At 37.2% G+C, this 12,334-nt stretch overlaps 1 protein-coding gene across 4 annotated transcripts in view; it reads right to left on the bottom strand.

Moving 5' to 3' along the window:
• The window catches only part of KANSL1 (KAT8 regulatory NSL complex subunit 1), a 173,093-nt gene that overhangs the window by 122,483 nt on the left and 38,276 nt on the right, over positions 1 to 12,334 (bottom strand). For all 4 annotated transcript variants that reach the window (XM_043465761.1, XM_043465750.1, XM_043465769.1 and 1 more), the window contains one exon: positions 5,364 to 6,735. In XM_043465761.1, coding sequence (XP_043321696.1) covers positions 5,364 to 6,652 — 1,289 coding nt within the window. In that variant the 5' untranslated portion in view covers positions 6,653 to 6,735. The remainder of the gene's footprint in view (positions 1 to 5,363; positions 6,736 to 12,334) is intronic.

The following is a 12,334-nucleotide window of genomic DNA, read 5'->3' as shown; positions in this document are numbered from 1 at the left end:
TTATGCCATGCCTTCCTCCTGTACTGACCTACCTCCTTAGGCCATAACCAAAAGACAACTTTCTATCAATATCCTAGCCAGCCTTCAAGGCTCATTTCTACTATCCTTTCTTTCCAGTTCCATCAACCAGTTGTAATCTCTTCCTATTTTATGTCTTATCACCCAACATTTACTACGTATTAGTACATGCCAGGCACTGTTCTAAGTATTCATCTTTATCTCCCATGTCTCCAATACACCTCAAAATTATATACTTTCTGTGCACAGAAATTCAGTTTATTTACCTATGACACTTCTGATGTCTTACATGTTTGTTCGTAAGTACCTACAAATGATCACTTTAAAAGAACATAGTTGACCCTTAAACAACACAGCTTTAAACTGTGCACATTCACTTAGACGCAGATTTTTTTCAACAGTTATTATGATCTGTGGTTGGCTGAATCCAGATAGAGAGAGAGAGGCTGGGCATCACTAACTCCAGTGTTGTTCAAGGGTCAACTGTACAATTTTACAACTGCTCAATTTTACACAATGAAAACACCAATCCGAAGGCAACAGCAAATATCTGGAACATCTAGATCTGCAGCAAATGAGTAGCCCCCAAATTCCTGCTGCCTAACTTCCTGCCTTCAGAATCATACAAGAAGCACCAAGAATAATTCTCACTACCTATGTAACTTCTCAGAAAAAAAGGGGGAAGGAGGAGAAGATGGAGAAAACACAAATTCCTATTTCAGCCACTGGATGTCATATGCATGCTAGCAGAAAAACCTGGGGCATTCAATCAAAGGTGATTAGATTAGAACAAGGTGTTTGGCAAGTCAAAGTTCACTTAGCTCCAAAATAACTTCTCTAAGAACATGATAGAATTATTCCCACAAATGTATCACACCCAGTAAAATATACAATAATCATTTTAATGGATTATGGGGTGGCAAGGGCTGGGGGGACATAGGTAGTAAAAGAATCAAAGCTCTAAGTCAAAGTCAAGAAAGCCATTTTGTTTCAAGGTATCCCAGGGACTCACAGGGAACTTTGCCTCAGAGTCCCCAAATGCAAAAAGATGATGATGAGAAAAGCTCCATCAATGTTAAAGATAGAGTTGTCACAATTCAAAGCAGTTTAAGCCTTGGAGATCAGTTTCCTCATTTTTATTAGGAAAGTGGTAACAAAGCTAGTCTACGGTAAAGAAGGGTTAGATGTTAGGCTTCCAGCTAATAGATCTCTCACTCCCATCATTCTGCGAGAGGAGAAGGAACATGAAAAGAAGGACAAATCAAGTTGACTGCCATCCTTGGCAACATCATCTGTGTATACTTAACAAATTCTAGCAGGAGCTACAACACAAAGCATTCCATAGTACTTAAAAAGCAAAACCTATGAACACACTAGTTATGATACCGTGAACTCTTCATAAACTCCAAAAGGATGAAATTCCTCAGAAATAAAGCAAAGTCACTGCAATCAAGACAATCCAAAATTCAAATAACTTCTTTCACTAAACTGAACATCTAGTTTACTTTTACTCAACTCTGATCAGAACAGACTTCAGGAAGCTATCACACAAATGCAACAAAGTTTAGAATAAATTAAACAAACAAACAAAAAACCCATGAAAATAAAACAAGAACAGGGAGAGTAAACTGAAGCCAAGAATGAGGCTTAAAAGAAAAAAAGTACAACAGTAAGAACCCACAAGCTGTTGATCTAAAGACACATTTAATATCTGGAAAAATTTTTTTTCTTTACAAGTACTTACTACAAAAATTTGTAAGTACAAGGGTAAGAAAATGAAAACTAAATTGAGCAAAATTAAGTATGGGTCCAGGAATTCATAACAAAATAGCAGTACAAAACCTAGATATGAAAAGGAGAAATACAAAGAAAAACTAAATTGAAGAAGAGTGTGGGAGCACAAGCACACACTCAACAGTTCTATTATACAACACATGAGGTAACTAAATGCTTTTATTTCTACATCCACAATTAAGAACCAAACACTGAGGTATTTATTGAAACATATAGCTTCCTTTCTAGTCCCTCATTCAAGATGATGATGTTTTTAAAAAGAATGAAATAACGCCATTTGCAGCAATGTGAACAGACCTAGAGATTATTCATATTAAGTGAAGTCAGATGAGAAAGACAAATACCATATATCATTTATATGTGGGATCTTAAAATAAGTTACAAGTGAATTTATTTACAGAACAACTCAACTTTGTAGAAAACAAACTTATGATTCCAAAGGGGAAAGAAGGTGGGAGAGGGATAAATTATGAGTCTGCAATTAGCAGATACAAATACTACATATAAAATAGATTTTTTAAAAAAAGTCCTACTGTTGTATAGCACAAGGAACTAGATTCAATATCCTATAATCATCCATAATGGAAAAACTATGAAAAAAAATACATATGTATAATGTTATATATAATGGAATATGTATGTATAATGGAATCACTTTGGTGTATACCAGAAATTAACACATTATAAGTCAAAGAATTTATACCTCAATAGAAAGAATTTAAGATGATGTTTCAATTCCTGCTCATTCCACAGTGATGTTACTAAACAATAATATAGGTCAAACCCAATGTAGTGTAGAATTTCCAAAGTAGGTACATGTACCAAGACAGGAAGATATATACATATAAAACATTTTCAGATGATCGTCTAAAAAGCTTACAACAGAAAGGTGTAACAATTTTTAAACTAAACATAAAATAAGTTAACCAGAAAAAATTAAATCAAGGAAAAAGAAAATACTTTTCTGCTGACTCATCCAGCTATATTAGAATTCACTAATTGTAAAAAAAGAAAAAAAACATGATAAACATGTAATTCTTGATAATATATAAAACCAATCATTCTGCTACTGGACAGCATGTGCCTAGGACTTACAATAAATTACAGATTTTTCCTCTTTTATTAAAAAGTTAGGAAAAACACAAATGAATTCTTGGTGAAAGCTTGTAATTTTCAGAGAATCATCTTCCACTTGTAATTTAAGCAACATCACTTAATAACAATTCAAGTCTTCTCTAGTAAATATTTTCATTATGGCCACCAGACTAAATCTAGTGACTTTATCTCTGACAGTACTTCAACAAGGGAGTGAAATACTAGACAAGCTATTCAAAGATGTAAAAAGTTGAAATTCACCAGCTGGGTCAAGCCCCTAAAGACTTAACTAACTTCTTATTCCAGGACTTAAGAATTATAAATGCAGTTATGAGATTTGGGAGGGACTTTAAATCACAAAGAAAAGGTTTCTCTGCATCCAAAGAACAACTTCTTTTTCTTTTTTAATCAAAATGCTATCTCCACTTTCACTGGCCAGTTGTTGAAAGCCTTTAAAATACTCAGGTGGTCAACAAACACCCTGGTTAAATACTAGCCTTTGGAGTCAATCTGGTGACCTTGCTTAAAACAACAAGTTAAAAGTATTTGCACTTTATTAGTGGCTTTAATTTAAATTCATATATATCATAATTTGCAAAAGCATATTTACTTGACAGTACTTTTAGCACCCGAATCGTCCTTACTTTAATATGATCTGAAGCATGGAAATTCAACTTTTAAAAGCATTCTTAAACTGATCCCAAGAAGTTTCCTAAAATAATCCCTTTGCTGTCTTTTTAATTTACATCCTTCCAATCAACAAACCATTGTGAGAAGAATGCCCAAACCTAAGCAGGTGGACTAAGAGGTCTTTTGAAGTCAATAGACTTCATGATGTAAAAAAAAAAGTTCTTTCATAGGCATTCTGATTTCACTGGATTGGAATGTTACCCACAACATTACCAAAACTTAGAAATGTTGCCAATACAATGTCTCTCGAAAACATTAAGCTTATAGATTCTAGATGTTTTTCATCAAATATACAAAATAAGTACAGGAAACTTTAAAGACTTCAACTACACTATCTTACACAAAATCACTCAAACAGAATATTCAACTGTTGACAAGGTTGCTTAAAACTGCAGTTTATGTAGCAAAGTCAGTGGTGATAATGCCACAAATATTGGCAAGCTGACTGAAGCTACTAATCCATTTAAGGAAAAGTAACTATGTTACAGCAATGCTCTGAAATTTATTTGCTTTAGACCTGAATATAGAAGTAGACTCTTGACTCTTGAGCAGAGTAAGCTTACAAGTGATAATGGCACTTGGTCTACAAGGGAAAAAATTCAGCAAGATTATCCAGATTTTTTTCACTCAAAACAGAAACATAAACCCAAATTTCATACTCAGATACAGTGTTATCCATGTTTATAACTGGGGGAAAAAAAAAAGGAAATCTACTTATGCTTAGAAGCATAGCTGTCTCAACAAAGTTTCCAGTGAAAATCCTAAGTCACCTTTTTATTACAGGCAAGGGACAGTCAACTATTCCAACATAGCCACCTACTTCAGTCTTCTCTAGCAATCCAAACTTTACAACATTCCCACCCAAAGAGGATCTACTAGTCAACGCTCCTGCCCTCTTTTCCAACTACTCCTGTTTCCCTCTCTCATGAAGTCTAGATAAACACAGATCTATCTTTAAGGAGATATACTGTACTTTCTTATCTTAGAGCTGAATGCAGGACCAGGAAGTAAAAGCATGTATGTCTCTACCAGGTCTATGTAAAGTGCCACAAAGAACTTATGGAGAATTTTCCTCAACCCATTTTGAAAATCCAGTAAGAATTTATCCCAAATATATCAATACATTTAACTTAGTTGAAAGAAAATAAAACCCAAACCTTTGATAAAGGTTTCTTTTAGGAAGAGAATCAGGTTGTGACAGCATATCATGCTTGGAGACAACCTACAAAATACTCTGAAGCACTCCCTGATTATTAGTCCTTATTTCTTTTATAAGGAAATCTCAAATGTCAAAATTGAAAACCAGGTACATTCTCTGCTGAAAGCTCAATTAAAAGCAACCATAAATTCCAGAGAACTTAACTAGGTCAACTAAACTTTTGCCCCACTTACTAGAAACAACAATCTGAAGTCAAGCCTCAGAAACTTACAAAACATCCTACTTATGGTTTCAAAAAAACCTAATTATTCACTGTGAAAGAAGAATGGGTAGTTTTACAAACTGAAAGTCTTCTAGTTTTCTCTTACTAAGATTTCAATGGGAAACCAGCAGCTTTTACCCTACAGCAACACAAAACCAAAAATACCTTCTATTTCTTCACTAGCAGGTATATATGTACCCCGCTACCTAAAATTAGGAAAAAGACAAATAGATTCTAAGCACCCATCATAAAAGAAGTCCTGTCTTCCCATGATGGGAATTCGCCAAGTCTTTCTCCCTTGTCCAAACGTTTCTGAAAAATGACATTATGCATGATTCTACTCACAGGGGTACGTGGCGCTGCTCAGGGTCAGCTCTGGTCAGTTCTTCCTCTTCGATATCAGACTCTCCTCCTGAACTACTGTCTGTGATGTCGGAATCAAACGCTCGTTCACTGCACCTCAAGTTGGCTATACCACTGGCTGTAAATCTCTCCAATTCTTCTGAAATCGAATCACTTTTCAGGAAGTTGCTAAGTCCCTCTGAAGCAGCGGTCTCACTGGCAGCTTTTCTCAATGCAGCTTCGGCCTTTCGAGTCAGCATCAACTGGCTCCGGGGCCTCAAAGATTCCAAGTTTGGTAGCTTGCTTAAAGTTTTCTCTAAAAATCCACCCAGCTGATGCTGTATGTGCCTCTCCACCTGCTTGGCTTGCACAACCTGTAAGCGCTTCTGTAACCTGCGGGCCCGGCTCTCAATGTCAGCCTGCCGCCGCAGTAAAGCTGTTATCCTTATGTCAGAATCTAAAGCACTGGAAAGGATGGAAGACAGGGGAGACTTTTTACCCTCTAACTTGACACCCCCCACATTAGAACTGGAGTCTGTGTCAGGTGATAACCTATTGCTTCCTTGAAGTGCCGGCTGTTCCATGGAATTTACAGAAGGTTTGTTTGCAGTGCTATTATTGCTAAATACAGTTGTATGTTCTACATCAAGGCTTCTATGTGGAAGAGTGCAATTGGTCATACCCCCTTTCAAGTCCCCAGATTCAGATGCCACCACTTCACCCCCCTGAAGAGAAGATGAAGTGAGAGCCCGTTTTCCCCCATTAAGGGGACTGGAATTGTCATGATCAGAATGTGCTGAACTTTTAGTCAATTTCTTCGCCAACCCATTTACAGGTGCTTGTGGCAGAGCTGTCTGACCACTTGTATTCATGGTTCTAAGATTTTCTAAGGAAAACTCCAAAACTTGCTGTCTTCCCAACAGCTCAGCTCGGAGTTCATAGGACTGAGATAAGAGAGGGTGAGATTTGAGTACTGTCTGCTTGCTGAAGACACCTTGCAACTTCAGTGATTCCTTTGAGGGAACAGATGTGACATCGGAGCAGAGATAAGACGCCACCAGCGGCTGCAGCTTTCCCAAGTCTTCCTTGGCAGGGTTATTCCGGAAGTCTAGACTGGGGTCCTCTGCAGCAATGGCTTTTCTTTTGGTTCCGTTGGCAGCAATAAGGATGTTGGCGTTGCCGTTATTCTCGGCACTGCCAGGGGACAAAGTGGAGGATGGGGGAGCCAGTTTGAACCGGATATGGTGTGTTTCAGCTGCTGCGTCAGTGAGAGCGGGCGCCATCGCAGCCATTCAGCACAGAGAGACAGGAAGTCCAGCCTCTCCCGGTGCCGAGGCCAGCTCCACAGCCCCTTACCGCCTCCCCAGAGAACAGACTAGAAGAGAAAGAAGAAAAGGAAGTTAGAAATACAAACACATTAGAAAACAACACACATGTTTTTAATACAAACATTATGGAGGGTGTTAGCCAAACTGTCTTCAAAAAGAAAACACTCGGGGACTTCCCTGGTGGTTCAGTGGCCGACTGCTTCCAATGCAGGGGGCCCGGGTTCATACCCTGGTCAGGGAACAAGATCCCAAGTGCTGTAACTAAGTCTCTGTAACTAAGACCTCATGCAGTCAAATAAATAAATAAATATACAAAAAGAAAACACTGAAACCTAAAGGGGAGGGTGTTGGGGCGGGGCCACAACTCTTCTACAAAAGAATCAATCCCATCCTTCCTTTTAGTCACTTGTTACCATACACTGAAAGTAGTCACAGACTCTTAAAGTCAAATCATCTGCATTTAAAAGAAAAATAGCTTTAAAACTTCTTGAAACTAGTGAATTTAAAGCAAATGTATCAAACTAAACACCAGGAATCAAACAGAAAAGAAGTAGTAAGAACTCCTCATTCCCTACCCAAAGTCTGTATGCCAAATGTCTGTACATTTCTGGCCAAAGGATCCAATGTTTGTCAGCTTCCCACTTCTCTGTAAGATAGATCATACTAAAAGCTTTACTGTTTCACACCTGTAATGCCAGTTTATTTCATCAATTTTCTTTCCTTTCCACTGTCCTCAGTATGGCCCACCTCTCAAATTAATTGCCCAATGTGTCTCTTTTCTTCACAACTTCTTGAAAGAATAGTTATAAATAGCTGCCTCTGCCCTTCTCACTCTTCTGTAATCTGCCTTCTACTCCTACGGCTCTGGCAAAGGTCACAAGCAATCTCATTATCAAATCCCATGCTCAAGTCTCAGTCCCCATTCTATCTGACTTCTCTGAAGCATTAGGTAGTGCTGACCACCCCATTCTTCTGGAAATTCTTCCTTCCCGATGTCCTTGACAACAAGGTCCCTTCTGCCCTCTTCCCTCTCAACTCACTTCCTTGGCAACAATCTTGATAGCAATGTGTAAGTCCTCTGGTCGCTCAGAAAAACACATTCAGCTGCACTAATCAACATCCTCACCTCTAGGTACCTCAAGCCCCCTGAAGCTCAAAACTGAATTTCTTTTTACTTCTTACCCAGTTTTATCATCTCAGGCAATTGCTTTCACCAAGTAACCCCAGCTAAAAACCTCAGCAGTGTGCCTCTTCTTCATCCCTTTTGATTTATCTGGTCTGAGAGTAAAAGGAAATCTATGTAAAGAACTAAGCCAGCAGGTACTAAAGTGTGGCCTACACATTTCTTGAGAGTTCAAAGACCATTTCAGAGGTCCACAAGATCAAACTTTTCATAATAATATTAAACATTATTTGCCTTTTTCCATAGTGCTGACGTTTGCGATAAGGATGCAAAGACAAGTCTGAGCAAAATTGCTGGTACCTTAGCAAAAATCAAGAGCAGAGGTACCTAACTGTACTAATAGCCTCTGGTTACTGTATTCTTTACTCATTTAGTTAAAAAATAAAAGTTTTTTTAAAAGGTTATTATAATGACCTTTGATATCCTTGATGAAATACAGAAATTATGAACTTTATTAAATCTCCACTCAACTCTTCAGTGCATGTGTATACGCGTATCTAAATACTCTGTGCAATGAAAGGTAAAGTACACATAAAGCACTTCTACTGCCTTAAGAAAACTGAGTTACAAGTTGAACTAGAAGCTTCTTCCATGTAACACTATTTTTACTTGGCAGAACAACTGACAAACTATGATTATACAGACTTTTGAATATTGAGCAGACATCTTCTTGCAAATTAACAAAGTGAACCTAATCACTTCAAGGAAACCCAATATGAGGTCTGTTGCCAATGATAAAATCCGAGTTTTTATGCAAAAATAAGTATTCTGAAAATGTGTATCCACCACCATGAACTTGGAACATTTCCCCAATACTTAAAGTCATTTCTGATTAAACAGACTACTGCTGATACTAGTGAACGAGAACTGGATACCACATAATGAAATGTGTCAACCTTTTGGAAGATCTGCATAACTCTGTCAATGACCAAATGACCAATGCTCCTTAGAAACTAGTGCATGGGTAAAAGTAAGTGCAAGACAGACCAAATGGATTAATCTGACAGAGTATGAAAAGCTCACTGATACGGCTTTAGATTCCACGGTGCAGCTAACCTTTATGAAATTACTACTTGTCAAGTTTGGGCAGTGTCAAAGGATATGCACACTTTAAAAGGCTAAAAATACTTGTCTCTTTTCCAAACTACACATTTGTATGAGGTCAGATTTTCTGTACATACTTCCAAAACAACATTATCACAACAGAATCAATGCAGAAGGAGATATGAGAACCCAGCTGTTTTCTATTAAGCCAGACATTAGAAAGATCTGCAAAAATGTAAAATAATGCCATTACCACTTAATTTTTGTTGTTCTGATAAAAGTTATTATCCATAATATGTAATAGATTATTTTTAAATGAATTACTTTTTTTTCCTTTAATTTGTGGCCGCACTGCCCAGCTTGTAGGATCATAGTTCCCCAACAAGGGACTGAACCCATGCCCTAGGCAGTGAAAGCAGAGTCCTAATCACTGGATCACCAGGAAGTCCCAGTAAATAATTATTCCTTAAATTTCTCAAAGTTTCTAATCAACTATTGATAACCCACCAAAGTTCTTTGTGGTTTTCGACATTTTTTAAAAGTGAAAAGGGGCCTTGAGACCAAAAAGTTTGTGCATCACTGAACTAAAAGCAACCTCCTCCTCCCTCAAAAAGATGAGGGCAACTTCCATTTTGGTCAAACATTTTATCTTTAGATAAAAATCAACATAGGATGGTAAGCCGTGTAGTACTACACTAAGACTTTACAGGATGACAATTCAAATCATTAGTATCAAAATATTTAAGTAAATGACTGAGAAAAGTGTTAGTTGTCAGTCGTGTCCAACTCTCTGATACTCATGGACGGTAGCCCACCAGGTTCCTCTGTCCATGGGATTCTCCAGGCAAGAATACTGGAGTGGATTGCCATTCCCTTCTCTTAGGGGATCTTCCCAACCCAGGGATTGAACCTCAGTCTCCTGTACTGCAGGCAGACTTCACTGTCTGAGCTACCAATACACTTACAGGTCAAACATGTCTACCACTCTATGTAATTGCCAAAAATTTCTCACTCTAAGCTTATAATGCCTTTAACAAACAACCTATATTCATTAAACTAGACCTTCTAAGGATTAGAGTTTTATCCTTATGGACTTGCTGGCATACAGCATTCTGTGTAACTGTTCTATGTCCACTTTTCCTATTTTTGATTTTAAATTTAAAAGTAATTCCTAATTTAATTTAAAAAATAGCTGTATTATTACATTGGTTCAATTGACAGATGAACCAATGTAATAAGCTCTTCATTCAAAATACCTTGAGTCAATTTAATAATAGGAAAAGCATTTTCTACCATAAACAAAAACCACTATCTGATCTTCCAATTAACTCAGTATCCTCTTTCAAACTGATAACAGTATACAGCTGGTACTAGCCATGCAAATGGCAACCCATTTCAATACTCTTGCCTGGAGAATCCCATGGACACAGGAGCCGGCAAGCTACAGTCCACAGGGGTGCAGAGTCGGACATGACTGAAGTGACTTAGACTAGCCGTGCAAGGAGGCACATTATCACTGTCAGATGATTAATACAATGAGTGAGAGGAGTATATGGCAGCCTACTGCCCAAAAGCATTACACTCTGTCTCGCAATCACAGGAAGCAGCCTCCCTCTGGGACCCAAGCAAGGACACAGATGTTACACAGCTTCCACAAAACGTATGGAAAACCCATGCTCACACAGCACACATAAAAAGTGGGTTGTAATTAACATCACACCACAGAAGGTACTTAAGCAATCAACATTCCAAAGTTATTTCAGAATTATTTAGTTCTTTAAAATCTGCAACTTAAAGAAAAATCTGCTGACTCAAATCCCACCTCTTTCAATATTTCTCTGACCCTCTGAAAGCACATCTGAGAACTTGATATTAATCATATACACCTCAAAGGCAAATGTATCTTGCTCACACTCCCTCCTTGGTCTCAAAATCCCCATGGAGTGCAATGAAAATAGTTACTAAACAATTTTTCTCAATAAACAGGGAAGGGGAAAAGTGATGTCTTCAGAAGAAATTCCATTCCTAACTCCTAAATCTTTATCTTTCTATATCAAAACTGCTAAAAAAAAATATATATATATATATATACTGGACTCTACACCCGCCTCCCTTCACTGACTTGAAATGCTGTGCTGAGATGCAATATCACTCCCCACCCCCAAGCCCAGTCACAGGTAAGAGGAGTAGGTCCAGGTTCACATCTGGCTCCACCCATATTTAAATCATTTAACTATTTTGTTCCCTCAACTTCTTCATCTGCAAATAACAGAGCTGACCTCAGAAGGCTGCAGAAATGATTACATAAAATACTTTCAATTACTTAACTTAGTGCCTGGCACAAGAGCCCATTATTTGCACTATTATTATAACCTATGGAGAAAAAGCAGATATTACTAAAACAAAAAACTGTTAAGTAGGAAAAAAGGTGTTAAAAAATAAAATTAATACCATGAACTCATTTCAGTTTTAAAAAGTAGGTGATAAGATTCTTTTGTTTTTTTATTTTCTGGCTTATGTAATGTCTCCACCATAAACACAAATTGCTTGTAATAAACACAAATTGCTTGTATAATACAAGGGAAGAAGGCAAAAATAATGTAAATTTTAAAAGAGTCAAAAAAAATGTGATTAAGGCAAAATATCACAAAAACGTTCTTAAATTTAATATGAGCAAAATGTTGATTGAAACAATTCCCACCCCACTTAAATCCCAAAAACGTTGTAGTGACTCAACAATTTAGAGCAGAGAGAAACTGTCTACTTAAGGAGTGTTACAGAAACAGCACAGCAGCTTTTGATAAATCACCCTTCTCCAAAGAATACAAAACATTAAAAGCTATAACTTATTAATCCTCAGTACAAGCTAAGTGTTAGATTTCTGGCTGCGATTTTAATTTCCAATTCACTGGTGGGACAGATAGTAAAGTTACATCGTACATTCAGAATAAAGAAACCTAAAATGTTCCAACTTTTAGTTCATCTAATAAACCACAATCTGACCAAAAAAAAAAAAGATGGGACCTAATGCACCTGCAGCCACCGACATAAATTATGATTCAACAGTAAGCTTAAGAGACAAAAGAAGGGCTATCTTATCAGGGTCCTTTAAAAGGCTATGAAAATTTGAGCTAGCTAATTAACAGTGTCCATCCCAGTCAGATGGAAAAACTTCCCTGATGAGATTCACAATGCACTTCATTATACTGAATACTGCTCAAATATTTGCACCTCTAACAAATAAACATCTTTTTTTATTATATTAATATCGTGCAGAACACTGTTCTGAAAAATATAAGTTAGAATAAAGTTCAAATACATGACCTCTAAGGCCCCTTCCTGTATATATGATTTTCTTATTATAAACGGCAATATAGATTCAAGAGCAAACTTCCACCTAACACAAGTAACACTCTGGA

This window comes from Cervus canadensis, chromosome 1 (genome assembly GCF_019320065.1).
Source record: "Cervus canadensis isolate Bull #8, Minnesota chromosome 1, ASM1932006v1, whole genome shotgun sequence".
Lineage (NCBI taxonomy): Eukaryota > Metazoa > Chordata > Mammalia > Artiodactyla > Cervidae > Cervus > Cervus canadensis.
The sequence above is the reverse complement of the archived record's forward strand: the minus strand, read 5'-3'. Positions and strand labels throughout refer to the sequence as shown.